The sequence below is a fragment of the Tachysurus fulvidraco genome, chromosome 14, assembly GCF_022655615.1.
Source record: "Tachysurus fulvidraco isolate hzauxx_2018 chromosome 14, HZAU_PFXX_2.0, whole genome shotgun sequence".
Taxonomy (NCBI): domain Eukaryota; kingdom Metazoa; phylum Chordata; class Actinopteri; order Siluriformes; family Bagridae; genus Tachysurus; species Tachysurus fulvidraco.
In genome coordinates this window covers 2215987-2234551 of record NC_062531.1, presented here as the reverse complement: position 1 = coordinate 2234551, position 18565 = coordinate 2215987, and the positions used below count along the sequence as shown (strand labels likewise).

The 18565-nt window shown below is 41.2% G+C and overlaps 1 protein-coding gene across 2 annotated transcripts; it reads right to left on the bottom strand.

Annotated features, from left to right (window-relative positions):
- Window positions 1-11867: 11867 nt before the first annotated feature.
- Window positions 11868-17863, bottom strand: sec22bb (SEC22 homolog B, vesicle trafficking protein b). Of its 2 annotated transcripts, XM_027160712.2 has the most exons (6): window positions 17692-17863; window positions 15691-15702; window positions 14837-14946; window positions 13196-13356; window positions 12949-13095; window positions 11868-12087 (listed from the first exon to the last, which is right to left on the bottom strand). In XM_027160712.2, exons 1-6 carry the CDS (start codon window positions 17764-17766, stop codon window positions 11933-11935), a joined length of 660 nt encoding a protein of 219 aa, XP_027016513.1. In that variant the 5' UTR covers window positions 17767-17863; the 3' UTR covers window positions 11868-11932. The 2 variants fall into 2 exon arrangements, with proteins under 2 accessions (XP_027016513.1, XP_027016514.1); XM_027160713.2 differs by lacking the exon at window positions 15691-15702 and having other exon boundaries at window positions 17692-17861.
- Between the last annotated feature and the right edge of the window lie 702 nt (window positions 17864-18565).

Below are 18565 nucleotides of genomic sequence, written 5' to 3'. Positions count from 1 at the left end.
ATGTAATTGTCTGTCTGTCTGTCTGTCTGTGCCTGTCTCTATATGCATGTCTGTCTGTCTGTCTGTCTGTGTGCATGTTTGTCTGTCTGCCTGTCTCTATGTGCATGTCTGTCTGTCTGTCTATGTGCATGTCTGCCTGCCTGTCTGCCTGCCTGTCTGTCTTTCTGTCTGTCTGTCTGTCTGTCTGTCTGTCTGTCTGTCTGTCTGTCTGTCTGTCTATGTGCATGTCTGTCTGTCTGCCTGTCTCTATGTGCATGTCTGCCTGTGCATGTCTGCCTGTCTGTCTGTCTGTCTGTCTGTCTGGCTGGCTGGCTGGCTGTTTGTCTGGCTGTCTGTCTGTCTGCCTGTCTCTATGTGCATGCCTGTCTGTCTGTTTCTGTTTCTATCTGTCTGTCTGTCTGTCTGTCTGCCTGTGTGTCTGTCTGTCTGTCTGTCTGTGTGTATCTGTGTGTCTGTATGTCTGTCTGTCTGTCTGTCTGTCTGTCTGCCTGTCTCTATGTGCATGCCTGTCTGTCTGTCTGTCTGTGTGTATCTGTGTGTCTGTCTGCCTGTCTCTATGTGCATGTCTGCCTGTCTGTCTGTCTGTCTGTCTGTCTGTCTGTCTGTCTGTGTGTATCTGTGTGTCTGTATGTCTGTCTGTCTGTATGTCTGTCTGTCTGCCTGTCTCTATGTGCATGTCTGCCTGTCTGTCTGTCTGTCTGTCTGTCTGTCTGTGTGTATCTGTGTGTCTGTATGTCTGTCTGTCTGTCTGTCTGTCTGTCTGCCTGTCTCTATGTGCATGCCTGTCTGTCTGTCTGTCTGCCTGTCTCTATGTGCATGCCTGTCTGTCTGTCTGTCTGTCTGTCTGTCTGTCTGTCTGCCTGTCTCTATGTGCATGCCTGTCTGTCTGTCTGCCTGTCTCTATGTGCATGCCTGTCTGTCTGTCTGTCTGTCTGTCTGTCTGTCTGTCTGTCTGTCTCTATGTGCATGCCTGTCTGTCTGTCTGTCTGTCTGTCTGTCTGTCTGTCTGTCTGCCTGTATATGTTTCTGTCTGTCTGTCTGTCTGTCTGTTTGTTTGTCTGCCTGTCTGTCTGTCTGTATCTGTTTCTGTCTGTCTGTCTGTCTGTATCTGTTTCTGTCTGTCTGTCTGTCTGTCTGTCTGTCTGTCTGTCTGTCTGTATCTGTTTCTGTCTGTATCTGTTTCTGCCTGTCTGTCTGTCCACAGAAGGTCAGACGGGTGAGAACCGTGTCCCTTCCCATGCTCGTGTGTGTGTATGTGTGTGTGTTGAGGGGCAATAACTCACAAGCTCCCTCTGAACTTCCTCTTTCACCCATCACTTTTATGACCCTCGTCCACGGTGTTCCAGCTGCTCGGGCCTCGGCTCCATGACGGAGGGAGCGTGAGAGAGAGGGAACAGGAGGCAGAGATGGAGAGAGAGAAAGATGGAGAGAGGAGAAGTGTCAATATGAACAGGAGGGGTCAAAGAGGAACCCTCGGCATCCCTGCGCGGCTCTGATTTCTGGGAAAAGTAAAGTAATAAAAAGTAAGCAGTCCGGACATGAAGATGTCCACAGGAGCAGATAAAAAATAAAGCGAAGCGATTCACGATGAGTGACTTTAGCTCCAATCAGATTATTCAAAGCTCTATAATGCAGTTTAATACACAGTTCCATCTTTTTTACATTTGTATATTTTATTTTATTTACATTTATTTAACCTATTTTTATGATAACCGATTCATATTCAGAATCTAATCTAACTGATTCATATTCAGAATCAATTCTAATCAATTCATATTCAGAATCTAATCTAACTGATTCATATTCTGAATCAATTCTAACCGATTCATATTCTGAATCAATTCTAACTGATTCATATTCAGAATCTAATCTAACTGATTCATATTCTGAATCAATTCTAACTGATTCATATTCAGAATCTAACTAACTGATTCATATTCTGAATCTAATCTAAATGTATTCATATTGAATCTAATCTAACTGATTCATATTCTGAATCTAATCTAAATGTATTCATATTCTGAATCGATTTTATTTACATTTATTCAACCTACTTTTTATGATCACCATTTTCTCAACCAAAAATATATATTTTTATTTTTATTTTTAAACTACTATGTTGTTGTTTTTTCTCTTTATTTATTAATATTTGGGATTTTTTTATTTGTATAAAGATTTTATTTTTAAAATATTGTTTATTGTTAACTATATGAAGCATGTGAAAATGTAAAAATTTAAATGTAAATAATTGTATATGTGTGTAATTATTATTTATTTGTTTTTACTTTCAGTTTTATACCCGACTCAGAGCATCGATGTGTTTTTAGTAAAGAATAAAACATGCCATGTTGTGATGTTATGGCAAAAAAAACGATAACACAACAAGAATTAATCGACTTTTCTTATTATTAATTAAAGTTTACTCAAATAAAAACAACGACTATCTCTCAGCTGTGCGCACGCTTATTTACGGACGGTTAATTATTACAAGCTACCGTATGCATAACTTATTGAATGAACACATTCTGGTCTTCAGAAGACTTTGATGACTGACGTGTGTGTGTGTGTGTGTGTGTGTGTGTGTGTGTGTGTGTGTGTGTGTGTGTGTGTGTGTGTGTGTGTGTGTGTGTGTGTGTGTGAAGGAAAGCTGTGAATACTCAGTAATAACTTCTTGCTCTGCTTGTGCCATGATCGCACAAAGTATTTTAATCCATTCAAATTCAATATCACATGACTGTCACACGCTCACTGTCGGCCTGGAAACAGTGTGTGTATGTGTGTGTGTGTGTGAGAGAGAGAGAGAGAGAGAGAGAGAGAGAGAGAGAGAGAGAGAGAGAGAGAGAGAGAGAGAGAGAAAGACAGACTGAGCTTTTCAGCATAAACATGACTTAAACAGATGAATTACAGAGAGGTGAAATGGAGAGGCACAGATAGAGAAAGAGATAAATAGGTAGAAAGTGAGATAGAGATAGAAGGAGAGAGAGAGAGAGAGAGAGAGAGAGAGAGAGAGAGAGAGAGAGAGAGAGAGATTTACAGCAGGGGATTTGATCTCACAAACTTGCAATCAGAAGTTGAACATCTTAACCACCTAAAGCAAGAGAGAGAGACAGTCAGAAAGACAGAAGACAGGAGGAAAGAGTGATAGAAAGAGACAAACAGATATATACAAACGTATACAGTATGTTGTATATACACATTCTCCTGAAGACCAAGAACATGTTGAACATTCAGCTAAAAGAGAGAGAGAGAGCGAGAGAGAGCGAGAGAAAGAGAGACAGAGAGAGAGAGAGAAAGAGAGACAGAGACAGAGAGACAGACAGACAGAAAGATATATATATATATATATATATATATATATATATATAGAGAGAGAGAGAGAGAGAGAGAGAGAGAGAGAGAGAAAGAGAGAGAGAAAGATAGAGAGAGAGATATAGATAGAGAGAGAGAGAGAGAGAGAGAGAGAGACATATATATATATATATATATATATATATATATATATATATATATATATATAGAGAGAGAGAGAGAGAGAGAGAGAGAGAGAGATTTACAGCAGGGGATTTGATCTCACAAACTTGCAATCAGAATTTGAACATCTTAACCACCTAAAGCAAGAGAGAGAGACAGTCAGAAAGACAGAAGACAGGAGGAAAGAGTGATAGAAAGAGACAAAGATATTACAAAACGTATACAGTATGTTGTATATACCACATTCTCCTGAAGACCAAGAACATGTTGAACATTCAGCTAAAAGAGTATGAGGAGAGCGAGAGAGAGCGAGAGAAAGAGAGACAGCGAGAGAGAGAGAAGAGAGGACAGAGACAGAGAGCCAGACAGACAGAAGATAGATATATATATATATATATATTATATATATATATATATATATGATCTATAATGAGAGAGAGAGGAGAGAGAGAGGAGATAGAGAGTACAGAGAGACGAGAACGATAGAGGAGAGCGATATAGATAGAGAGAGAGAGAGAGAGTGAGAGAGACATATATATATATATATATATATATATATATATATATATATATATATATATATATATATATATATATTTATATAGAGAGAGAGAGAGAGAGAGAGACAGAGACAGAGATAGAGAGAGAGATATATAGATAGATAGATAGAGAGAGAGAGAGAGAGAGAGAGAGAGAGAGAGAGAGAAAGAGAAAGAGACAGAGATAGATAGATAGAGAGACAGAGACAGAGAGAGAGACAGAGACAGAGATAGAGAGAGAGATATATAGATAGATAGAGAGAGAGAGAGAGAGAGAGAGAGAGAGAGACAGAGATAGATAGAGAGATGCAGCGATCTTCTGTATGCTTTGCAGAGAAGCTGCACATCCTGTTATTTTTCACTTCACTGTAAGAAAGTGTCGAATTGTCTTCTTTTTAATCACGACTCTCTGAACTCCTCACAACACGACAGCCTCTGGGTGACAAAGTGGGATTTTTTTTTCTTTTTCTTATTATCAGTTTACAGAGAAAGGAAGCTGACATGCACATCATACACATTTAACTGCAGAGATCATGACTTAAGGCTTCTTAGTTGTTATAAGACATAAAAGACTTGAGGTCGTGTCGTTATAGGACATTAATCAGTGATGGTGTAACGTGATGTACAGGACACATGTTGCATCTGAGGAAGTAGCATCTCTTCTGGGTTTTCTTCATGATGGAGCTGATATCCAGGGCCCACTGATGTGTGTGTGTGTGTGTGTGTGTGTGTGTGTGTGTGTGTGTGTGTGTGTGTGTGTGTGTGTGTGTCCCCTGGAACTTGGCCTGGGATGTGCTTATGATGGTTGCTGGTTGATTGCCAATAGGCTGTTTGTGGTTTGGATATTTTCGCAGGTCTTTGATCAGTTAAGGAAGTGGTTAAGAGTGAGGTCACATCCTGATGGTTAGTTTCTGAATCTAACTCTAACTGATTCTTATTTTCAAACTAAACTCTTACTGGTTCTTACGACATTTTATGCGTCCAGGAAATTGGCTTAATATGTGACTGTGATGGCTGCGTTTTGGTTGCCAACAGACTGGTTGTGGTTTGGGTCCATGATCAGTTTCTTAGTTTTGGAAGAAATTGAGAATTAATCTAATCTAACTGATTCATATTCTGAATCGTATCTAACTGATTCATATTCTGAATCTTATCTAACTGATTCATATTCTGAATCAATTCTAACCGATTCATATTTAGAATCTAATCTAACTGATTCATATTTAGAATCTAATCTAACTGATTCATATACAAAATCTAACTGCTTCATATTCTGAATCTAATCTAAATTTATTCATATTCTGAATCTAATCTAGTTGATTCATATTCTGAATCTAATCTAAATTTATTCATATTCTGAATCTAATCTAAATGTATTCATATTATGAATCTAATCTAACCGATTCATATTATGAATCTAATCTAAATTTATTTATATTCTGAATCAAATCTAACCGATTCATATTCAGAATCTAATCTAACTGATTCATATACAAAATCTAACTGCTTCATATTCTGAATCTAATCTAAATTTATTCATATTCTGAATCTAATCTAAATGTATTCATATTATGAATCTAATCTAACCGATTCATATTATGAATCTAATCTAAATTTATTTATATTCTGAATCAAATCTAACCGATTCATATTCAGAATCTAATCTAACTGATTCATATACAAAATCTAACTGCTTCATATTCTGAATCTAATCTAAATTTATTCATATTCTGAATCTAATCTAGTTGATTCATATTCTGAATCTAATCTAAATTTATTCACATTATGAATCTAATCTAGCTGATTCATATTATGAATCTAACTAACTGATTCATATTCTGAATCAATTCTAAACGATTCATATTCAGAATCTAATCTAACTGATTCATATACAAAATCTAACTGCTTCATATTCTGAATCTAATCTAAATTTATTCATATTCTGAATCTAATCTAAATGTATTCATATTATGAATCTAATCTAACCGATTCATATTATGAATCTAATCTAAATGTATTTATATTCTGAATCAATTCTAACCGATTCATATTCAGAATCTAATCTAACTGATTCATATACAGAATCTAAATGATTCATATTCTGAATCTAATCTAAATTTATTCATATTCTGAATCTAATCTAAATGTATTCATATTATGAATCTAATCTAACTGATTCATATTATGAATCTAATCTAAATTTATTTATATTCTGAATCAAATCTAACCGATTCAAATTCAGAATCTAATCTAACTGATTCATATACAGAATCTAACTGATTCATATTCTGAATCTAATCTAAATGTATTCATATTATGAATCTAATCCAAATTGATTCCTATTCTGAATCTAATCTAACTGATTCATGTTCTAAATCTAATCTAACCGATTCATATTCTGAATATGAAGGTACAACCATAACGTAGCTTAACAGGAAAGGACAGTCCATCTCGACACTTAATCTTATTTATTTTCTTCACATAACGATATGAACAGAGCTCGAGTGGGTTTGTTATTTACAGCATCACACGTGTCCACATCGCTACGTCTTCTATACATAAAGCAGATATGTATAGAGATCTTGGGTGATACACTACCGTCATTGACAAAACACATCACAGACGATCAACAGCCGCTGGTCGACACTTCGGTTTGGGCCGAATTATTTCTGTCATCCTTTCAGTTCAGTTTACGTGATGTTTCTGTGAGAGTTCCTGTGTGAGTCAGACAGTTCAAGTGAAAAATACTGTTGTCTGTCTGAAGCCTTGTTTCATGTCCTCTTCCTTCTTCTCATATCTCCTCCAAGATCCACACGCTGTCATTGGATGGATGGATGGACAGACGGACGGAAGGACGGGTGGGCGGGCGTATGGTCGGACAGACGGACGTATGGACGGACAGACAGACAGACAGACAGACGGACGGACGGACGGACAGACAGACAGACAGACAGACAGACAGACAGACAGACAGACAGACAGACAGACAGACAGACAGATAGATAGATAGATAGATAGATAGATAGATAGATAGATAGATAGATAGATAGATATTATTATTATTACTACATACCAGCAGCATTTTATTATATTCTTCTTCTTCTTCTTATTATTATTATTATTGGTTACAAAATGTATCCAAAAAAATGACATCTACGCATCTAAGTTAAAATATCACGAATCTGGTCCAATTTATCCAACAAAGTTTCCAATAAACCAAATCTAAGATGAAAAAAACACTTTTTTTCACGACTTTAAAGCTTTCTCGATCATTTCACACGTCGTTTTCTAGAAGACACAAAGTTTTCTGTCAGTAGAACAAAGGACAAGAATCTGAAGCTTTAAATAGACGAAAATGTCTAAAAATAGGTTTAATAATCTTACAATAAATAATAGTAGATAGATTTTAGTACATTCAAGGTGTGTTACCTGCTGTCATTTTTTGCACACACACACACACACACACACACACACACACACACACACACACACACACACACACACACACACACACACACACACACACACCCATACACACACACACACACACACACACACACACACACACACACACACACACGTAGACAGGTTGAATGCACAGACAGACGTATACACAAAACACACATATATACACATATACACACAACAAACAAAGAAACACACACACACACACACACACACACACACACGCACACGTAGACAGGTTGAATGCACAGACAGACGTATACACAAAACACACATATATACACATATACACACAACAAACAAAGAAACACACACACACACACACACACACACACACACACACACACACACACACACACACACACACACACAAACACACACACGCACACACGCGCACACACAGACAGGTTGAATGCACAGACAGAGCTGATGTTTTTTGCCATTTCAATTTTCTCGAACGCTTCCTGTTTAACAGGCCGAAACTGGAGGGGTGAAAAGTTTGGCCTGTGCCCTGCGGTTGCTGCTTCTCTTTTTTTCTAAGCACCCACTTCCTGTGAAACAAAGTAAAAGAGTTTTTCTCAAATCAGCAACACATCTCTTTTTCTTCCGGCCTTTTTAATAACAACAGACAGAGACGGAAAGACAAATGCCGACCTTCTGCCTACACGCATGTCGACTCTATGATGTTAACGATATAAGAGCCACTCTGGGGTACAACCTGATAGTGACACACTACACTTTTATAGTGCACTTGTGCACTATAACATCCATTCACCATTTATAACTGCACTGCAGCTTATCTTATAGGGTAAAATGACAATAATCATGATACATCACATCAGATTTTGCAAAGCATGCATTCTGTCTGCCTTGTTTGTTTGGTACTGATCAGGAGACGTCTATAAAATAATCTCTAAATCATACGCTGTTCCATGGAACAGTGTAAAGTCCATCATCAGCAAACAGAGAACATGGAGAACATCACACACAGGATCTACACACTATACACACTATACACATGCCCTCTCTACAAGACAACAACGTACCCAGTGATAATGTATATTCAACAGAGTGCCATGTTGGATTTAAATCCTTCTTCTCTACAGTAAATTAACTTTCCTTCACTCTACGTTGTCTCTACACTGGATGTACAAACGCCCAGTAGATCATCTGGTATCCAGTTTCCTTCTTTCTACTTTAATGCAATATACACAGCAGGGTGCGAAATAGAAAGTGTTTAACGCACTTATTTTCTAATATTTCCGTTCATTTTTAAATAGAATAGAAATGCTGATTACATCCTGTACAGTGCACTGTATATCTGATGGACAGTCATTCGGTGTTCACTTCCCTTTTCTCTGTTTAACCACACCACACAATTGTCTGAAGTTCATTTTGCTGTACATGTAGATCCGTTAAAGAGCAGATTCGTGATAAAACGCTCTATGAAGCTCCGTCGAGTGGATTCTATGTCCTTTATGAGCCATTTCTACAAAGCTTTAGTGCCCAGGGTTGTGGAATAATACAGACTTTATATTATACACTGCATTTAGGGATCAGATCCTCCCTCACGTGCACTACACTGAGTAGAACCACTATAATCTACTGGACTATATACTTAGTCTTCTCCTCATATGTGTACTATACTAATATAATGTAATATAATCTTATAATGGGGGGCACGGTGGCTTAGTGGTTAGCACGTTCGCCTCACACTTCCAGGGTCGGGGGTTCGATTACCGCCTCCGCCTTGTGTGTGTGGAGTTTGCATGTTCTCCCCGTGCCTCGGGGGTTTCCTCCGGGTACTCCGGTTTCCTCCCCCGGTCCAAAGACATGCATGGTATGTTGATTGGCAGCTCTGGAAAATTGTCCGTAGTGAGTGTGTGTGTGTGTGAGTGAATGAGAGCGTGTGTGTGCCCTGTGATGGGTTGGCACTCCGTCCAGGGTGTATCCTGCCTCGATGCCTGATAACGCCTGAGATAGGCACAGGCTCCCCGTGACCCGAGAAGTTCGGATAAGCGGTAGAAAATGAGTGAGAGAGTGAGTAATATTATAATATATATAAGTAATATACAAATTCTGTAAGATTACTCTGTAATATTTTACACAACCACAATAACTCATGGCATCTTACAAAAAAGCTTTGTCTTATTCTATTTTTATTGAAAAGAGTGTGTGGCAAAGGCATTGCATTAATATACATCTAAAAGTGCACTATATGGGCTGTATTTTAGGGTTCATGAGTTCAGAACAGATTTGTAGAGCTAGCTGATGTTAATGTAGGTGTTATGGCGCCCTCTGGTGAGAATAAAGTGGTACAGCAAGGGTTTAAAATAAAGTATTTTTATTTTCAGCCTGATGCTCTCTGGGTTTTTTTTTTGTAAATAATAATAATAATAATAATAATAATAATAATAATATTAATATTAATAATAATAATAATAATAATAATTTTATATATATATTTCTGTTCTCAGAAATCTAGACAAATGTAATGAAAGTATTTTGTTTTCTGAATACGATCCTTTGTTATTAAAAATTAAAGTACTTAAAAATAATAGGGGAAAAATTCACACAGCTAAAATAAAAAAAAAGTCACTTGTATATAAAGACAATTCTAACACAATATACAGCCAAGTGCCTTTACATTTAAGCATTAAAAAAATCCCAGACTTTTCTAAACCTCCAAATCATTTGTTACGGGACCTGGTGATCACCTCTGGGGATCTATTTTCATGTGTGTGTGTGTGTGTGTGTGTGTGCGTGGATGAAAACCCAATGGATGGCTGGATCGATGTTACAGGATTTGATCTAATTTGTTCCTTATTTTTTTCCCCAGTTATTGAAGCCACCATTTTCCCCCTGATGTCTATCCTGGGTTTTGGATCAGATTTTAGGTGGATTTGTTTTTTTACTTTTACAAAAAGATTCACATATATATATAAATAAGAAAATAAAAATCAATCTAATTCCCTCATTTCTCATGTACACTGGGATTAAATAAGTAATAACTGGGAATAAAACTAAAACAAACTTATTTTTTTGAAGAATTCTGTACTTTGCAGCTCTTTTCTTTCAGGAAAGTTTTATTGGTAGAATTTTTACATTTCTTTTCGAATTTTATTCCCTACACATTTCATTCTTCTGCACTGTTGGAGTCGAGCCTCGAATCAACTCAGAATTCATTTCGAACAGAACAACAAACGAAACGTCTGGAGTTTATTAGAGTAGACAGTGAAACTGCAGGTGTCGGACGCTCGACTGTTTTATTATTATTATTATTGTTATTAACTGAATGGCTAAAGTACACCAGAGTCTTTTGTCCTCTTTCTTTTTCTTCTTCACTGTGATGGTTTTCACAGCTGTGCATCTCACTGTCTCACACGTGGGCCTGTGAACCCGAGGACCAAACCTGCAATCCCTCTATTCAGCGTGTGAGTGAGCGAGAGAGTGAGTGAGTGAGTGAGCGAGTGAGAGCTCCTTTTCTTTGCCTCAGATGGATTGTGAAATGAGGCCAATTGTCCACTTGGTGGCGCTCTGTGTGGGCGAATTCCTCGGGAAAAAAGCTCTCCGACCCTCGCTGTTATTCACATCACCACACACACACACACACACACACACACACACACACACACACACACACACACACACACACAGACACACACAGACACAGACACATACACACAGAGACACAGACAGACACACACACAGAGACACACACACACACACACAGAGACACACACACACACACACAGAGACAGACACACACACACAGACAGACACACAGACACACACACAGACACACACACACACAGACACACACACACAGAGACACAGACAGACACACACACAGAGACACACACACACACACACAGAGACACACACACACACACAGAGACAGACACACACACAGACACACACACAGACACACACACAGACACACACACAGACACACACACAGACACACACACAGACACACACACAGACACACACACAGACACACACAGAGAGACACACAGAGACACACACACAGAGACACACACAGACACACACACAGACACACACACAGACACACACACAGACACACACACAGACACACACACAGACACACACACAGACACACACACACACACACACACACAGACACACACAGACACACACAGACACACACACACACAGACACACACAGACACACACACACAGACAGACACACACAGACAGACACACACACACACACACACACCTTTCTGCATCGGTTAATAAAACACACAATGTACAAAGGATCAAAGAACTGTAGCTCAGTCTGCAAACTGCAGGTGGAGAGAAAATGCCGGAACCATCAGTCTCTGAGGAAAAGGAGAGTGACAGCGACTCGTTTCCACAGCCTTCGGAGCGACGTCCGGGTCTCCGTCACGTCTCCTCTGTCCTCCTCTTCTTCTTCCTCCTCTTCCTCATCCTCACAGCCACCAGAAGCGGACGTAGACGATGAGCATGATGAAGAAGACGCCGCCGGCCGCCAGCTTGGCGTAGGTGGAGCGCGTGTTCAGGTATTTGGCGTCGCTGCGGTATTTCTTGGACAAGCTGGACAGGTTGCTGGCCTTCGAGTCCAAAGCTGGAGGGTGTTGAAAATGAGACGGTCGAGTTAGTAAACACCACAAAGTAAACGACAACAACAACAACAAAAAGTCGTGTCGGTCCTCAGTCCTGAAGACGCCGAACACTGCAGACTCCTTCCGTAAGTAATAAAGAAAAGCCTGCTCACACAAAACACACGCTTCAGCTTAACGTAGCTGAAGAGGGGCGGAGCTACCGGGTGATGCTGCAGGATGAGGAACGTGTTTGAGACAAACCACCGACTCTCCGGTGCACGAGACGTCTTACGGACCTCTTTTAAATTGGCCCTCGTGCGCATTGTGTGATTTACTTTTCATCTGTAGCGGCGTCACGTTTCGTGTGTTGAACATTCGCCATCGACTGCGGAACAGCTTCAACTTCCGGTTAATAAAAAGCATCAGTGTTTAATATCGAAGCTGGAAGTGATATGGAGCGAACACTCATACACTAGGCAGTCGTGGCATAATGGTTAGAGAGTCTGACTCCTAACCCTAAGGTTGTGGGTTCGAGTCTCGGGCCGGCCACGACTGAGGTGCCCTTGAGCAAGGCACGGAATCCCCCCCAACTGCTCCCCAGGCGCCGCAGCATAAGTGGCTGCCCACTGCTCCGGGTGTGTGTTCATGGTGTGTGTGTGTTCACTGCTGTGTGTGTGCACTTCAGATGGGTCAAATGCAGAGAACGAATTCTGAGAATGTGTCACCGCACTTAACCGTATGTCACGTCACTATCACTATTAGACCCTACAGTGTACAGTGTAAGTGTGTCGTCTGGGACGCGGCTTCAGAAGGTACGAATGATTAGTGTTGGGTTTTGTTTTGCTGTAAGGATTCCTGATTTGGGTGTTTATTTATTTATTTACCAGATAAAGCCTCTCCTCGCTGCAGCACCTCCTCGATGTTGGCCACCATGATCCTCTGGACGTCCTGCAGCTCCGTGTTGATGCTGCCCAGGTTCCTGCGAGCTCTGCTGTCGATGTAAGACTTCTTGGTTTTCTGGATGTACGTATCTGATCAAACGGGTTTTAAAACAATTCGACGTTCGAGTTAAAGTTCTCGACGTACTCAGACAATAAAGTAAGAAAGAATGGAGGAAAGATTCTGTCTCACCGAACTCGATGAAGGAGTACGGTCTGGACACGGTGGGGACCTTCTTTCCGTACTGCTCGTGGAACTCGGCTTGGAGATCCTCTAAGTAGGCGAAGGCGAGTTTCTTGGGGAACACGGCCTCACACAGCACCAGGTAACACACCCCTGTCTCTATCAGGTAGCTTCACGTTTCAAAACCAAACACAGACATTATATCAGATTAGATTAGATCAGATTAGATTAGATTAGATTAGATTAGCTGAATCAGATCTCTCGGTTTGCTGGTTTGGATTCTTTTTAAAGACAAAATAAACAGAGTGTGAAATCCTGCTGATGTGATGCACAACAGGAAATGAGTATACTGAGTTTAAGTGTGTGCGTGTGTGTGAGCATGTGAGTGTGTGTTTGTGTGCGTGTGAGTGTGCGTGTGTGTGAGTGAGTGTGCGTGTGCAAGAATGTGTGTGCAAGAGTTTGTGTGTGTGTGTGCAAGAGTTTGTGTGTGTGTGTGAGAGAGAGCGTGTGTGTGAGAGCGTGTGTGTGAGAGCGTGTGTGAGAGAGAGCGCGTGTGAGAGAGAGCGCGTGTGAGAGAGAGAGCGTGTGTGAGAGAGAGCGTGTGTGTGAGAGCGTGTGTGTGAGAGAGCGCGTGTGTGAGAGAGCGCGTGTGAGAGAGAGCGCGTGTGTGAGAGAGCGCGTGTGTGAGAGAGAGCGCGTGTGTGAGAGAGAGCGCGTGTGTGAGAGAGCGCGTGTGTGAGAGAGAGCGCGTGTGTGAGAGAGAGCGCGTGTGTGAGAGAGAGCGCGTGTGAGAGAGAGCGCGTGTGTGAGAGAGAGCGCGTGTGAGAGAGCGCGTGTGTGAGAGAGCGCGTGTGTGAGAGAGCGCGTGTGTGAGAGAGCGCGTGTGTGAGAGAGCGCGTGTGTGAGAGAGAGCGTGTGTGAGAGAGAGCGTGTGTGAGAGAGCGTGTGTGTGAGAGAGCGTGTGTGAGAGAGAGCGCGTGTGTGAGAGAGAGCGCGTGTGAGAGAGAGCGTGTGTGTGAGAGAGCGTGTGTGTGAGAGAGCGCGTGTGTGAGAGAGCGCGTGTGTGAGAGAGCGCGTGTGTGAGAGAGCGCGTGTGTGAGAGAGCGCGTGTGTGAGAGAGCGCGTGTGTGAGAGAGCGCGTGTGAGAGAGAGCGCGTGTGAGAGAGAGAGCGTGTGTGAGAGAGAGAGCGTGTGTGTGAGAGAGAGCGTGTGTGTGAGAGAGAGCGTGTGTGAGAGAGAGAGCGTGTGTGAGAGAGAGCGCGTGTGTGAGAGAGAGCGCGTGTGTGAGAGAGAGCGCGTGTGAGAGAGAGAGCGTGTGTGAGAGAGAGCGTGTGTGAGAGAGAGCGTGTGTGAGAGAGAGCGTGTGTGAGAGAGAGCGTGTGTGAGAGAGAGCGTGTGTGAGAGAGCGCGTGTGTGAGAGAGAGCGTGTGTGAGAGAGAGCGTGTGTGAGAGAGAGCGCGTGTGTGAGAGAGCGTGTGTGTGAGAGAGCGTGTGTGAGAGAGAGCGCGTGTGTGAGAGAGAGCGTGTGTGAGAGAGAGAGCGTGTGTGAGAGAGAGCGTGTGTGAGAGAGAGCGTGTGTGAGAGAGAGCGTGTGTGAGGGAGAGCGTGTGTGAGAGAGAGCGTGTGTGAGAGAGAGCGTGTGTGACTCACTGAAAGGTCATGGATCCGGCCTCCAGCGTGCAGCGTGTTGGACTTTGTTCATTAAGCTTCCGAAACAGCTGTTTGGCCTGACTCTGATATTGCTGCATGTCTCGACCCATCTGCACACACACACACACACAGTTACATGTAAGATAAATAACACACACACACACAGAGTAACCACCACTTAGACATGCGCTGATACTCAATAATCATCACCACCTCAGTGCTGTGATGAGGCTGAGCTCATGTTCCTGTTCCACCCTGATGTTCAGTACGTCGCCTCCTGAAGTGTTTTATTCCTCTTATGTCACAGTGACGTTCGCTGCCTGCTGCAACTTTAACCTTAATACACGACGACGCATGACACTTCTGAACCATCTTACTGTAATCAGTAAGAACGAGTCAGCAGTCTTGTTCCTACTGATTAGTGAAGCTGTAAACAATCCTTCTAAAAAAATTTAAAATAAGAAGAATAAGAAGAATCTGAAATATAAATAATCTAAAATCCTTTTAGAATAAAACGTCTCCTCTTAGATCATGTGGTGTTGATGCTTGTACAAGATCTTGCTACAGAAACCGAGATGCTGCAGCATCCAATCAGCATCCAGAATTGAGCAGAAACCGAGAAAAGCGTCACATCACTTCAGAGAAGCAACAGAATGGAAGGATAAAGAGACAGATGGACAGACGGACAGACAGACAGACAGATAGCAGAGGAAACTAAGTCTGGTTCTTTTGTTCGAGAGCTGAATATCAGCACACAGCCACAGTCAGGCTTTTTTCAGGCTCTGTGTGCGATCTGTTGGTGAAGTTTCTCTCGTATGATGACGAAGCAGAATTGAAGCAGAAGCTGAACAAACCTTTTCACTTGCCTTCACGGCCGCGTGAGAAAAACACAAAGGGAAAAAGGAAGAGATTAATAAACCTCGACACACGTCTATAAGGCACAGCTACGCTCATGTCTCCTTCGAGCAGTTACAGTATCTACAATATACCAAACTGTGCAAAAGTTTTGACCCCCCGAGGTTTCTGTGTCATTCACACATTATATATATATATATATATATATATAAAAAAAACACATAATGTGGATATACATAACACGCATGAGCAAAGCCCTTGACCCACAACTGCTCAGCTGTGTAAAAATGAGATGAGTGCAAGTCGCTCTGGATAAGACGCTGTAAATGTAACACAGAGTAATTCAACTTTATAATCATCACCTTTATTTCAAACGTATCTGTTTCAGTTACACGTCACGTGCTAAGATTTGCTGTCAGATTAGACCATCAAAACAAGCTAAATAACTACAAACACTGGTGATCCTCTTCCTTCCTTCCTCCGACGAGAGCATGTTTACGTTACAGGGCCGCAGTTACAGGGCCGCAGTTACAGGGCCGTCTCACATTGTTGTGCATCTAATTAGTAACCAAATGGGAAAGTTGTTAGAGGAGAAACTGATGAAATATTTCATCTGCTGTTTTTTTTAATGCTGTGGAATGTAATTTGTATTGAACTGAGCAAATCTTGATTCAAACGTTTCCCTGATGCGCTGTGATGATATGGTGGATCTGCATCGCACGCTTACGTAGACAAACAACACACCGGACGGTGCACGGCCACAAGAGTCAAACCGCAAGCACCATGAACATGTACTTTCTATGTCAATTAAGGAGGTTTGGTCTGCCACAGGAGCTGTTGATGCTGTTCTACACTGCAGTCATAGAATCTGTCCTGTGCACATCCATCACCATCTGGTTTGGTGCTGCAACAAAACAGGACAGAAACAGACTGCAACGCACGGTTAGAACAGCAGAAAAAATAATTGTCGCCCCCTGCCCACCCCCGAGGACTTGTAGGACACAAGAACCAGAAACTGGGCAGGGAAAATCACTACTGACCCTTCGCACCCTGGACACAACCTCTCTCAGCTCCTCCCTTCTGGCAGCGCTACAGAACTTTGTTTACTAAAACTCCCAGACACAGGAACAGTTTCTTTCCCCAGACAAATCACCCTGATTAACACCTCACCATAATTATATTCATAAGTGCTGCATTATCACGACTGTCAGTCATCACATCATCTGTATATATACACACTACTGCTGCTGTATATTGCACAAAAAGCATAATATTGCACAATATTGTTATTTACACTCTGACACTTTATGTACATAACTGATCTCTCATATTCTACATTCATATTTTATATATTTTATTTTTCTATATCCATATTTAATACTCATTCTGTCTATATTGTATCTCATCGTCTGTTATGTTTTCTTATATTGTTCTGTGTTATTTATGTCTGTACCTTCGAGAGTCACAAACTGCTGGAACCAAATTCCTTGTGTGTGTCAACACACTTGGCCAAAAAAACCGATGAACATGAACACAGGAGCAGCACTTAAACTGAACTTTTAATAAACCATTCAATAAAAGAAACGGAATTAGCACTACATTTTAACCCTTCTTTATCAGCGAGGATCTGCAGATTTGGAAATATTTACAACTAAGTATATAAATCGCCACGTATGGTATATCGTGAAAACTAATTCAGTATCACGATACGATATTTTCTTCTGTATCGCCCTGGAGGTAACGTCTGAACATCTGAGGTAAAAAAAAAAAAAAAAAAGTTAGCAACGTTCTTTCCCTTACAGACGTTCTGTTCACAACTGAGTTATAACCGTGTAAGTGTTTTGTTTTTAATGTTTACACCGAAACGTGGAAACTTAACGCTGTTATTTTATTCATTCTTGGGCTGTTACCACAGATTAGCTAATATAGCTAATAAAGCTAGCTAGATAAAATTAGCTGCACAAAAACCACAGGAATATAAAATAATGTTTAAATTAAACCTGTTCGTCTTCTTGCATGGACGCAGCCAGAGGAAGTCCATCCGCTAACCGCGCGATCATCGTAAACAACACCATTGTGTATAATTTCTACACCTTTCTGTGCCGCTTCAGGCTGCAGATATGATGACGGCTGTCTAAAACACGTAGCGCGCTTTTCCCACCCAAATTCTTTGCTAATCCCGCCCCCTCTCCGTGATTGGTTAATATAACCTCGTTTTCTTGCTTATAGGTGACGTATGAATTTCCGGCCAATCGTTGTTCAGAAGGCGAGAGCGTGTCAGCCAATAACAGTAGAGAAAGAAAAATCTGGTCGGAATACGAGTGGGAAGAAAAATGACAGGTTGTCAACAACTGTGGACTCGATGAGCTGGCCGGAAATACGTGCCGTATTGTGTCACTCTATTATCTCTCCGTAGGAGACGTTTTATCAAAGTGTCTTAGTTCCGGTTGCCTTAGCGTAACGTTTGGAAAAGAAATTTCTCAATGCAGCTGAAATAAATAAACATCTTTAATGTAATGCCACAATCTTCAAAATATTTTAAACGTTTAAGTTAATTCAGTTTTAGCCATCAGATAGGGTGTGTGTGTGTGTGTGTGTGTGTGTGTGTGTGTGTGTGTGTGTGTGTGTGTCTGGGTGAATGTGTGTGTGTGTGTGTGTGTCTGGGTGAATGTGTGTGTGTGTGTGAATGTGTGTGTGTGTGTGAGAGAGAGAGAGAATGTGTGTGTGTCTGTGTCTGGGTGAATGTGTTTATGAGTGTGTGTGTGTGAGACACTGATCAGGAAAGAATGTAATGTAAGTGTTTTCCACAGCGTTCTCTCTCTCTCTCTCTCTCTCTCTCTCTCTCTCTCTCTCTCTCTCTCTCTCTCTCTCTCT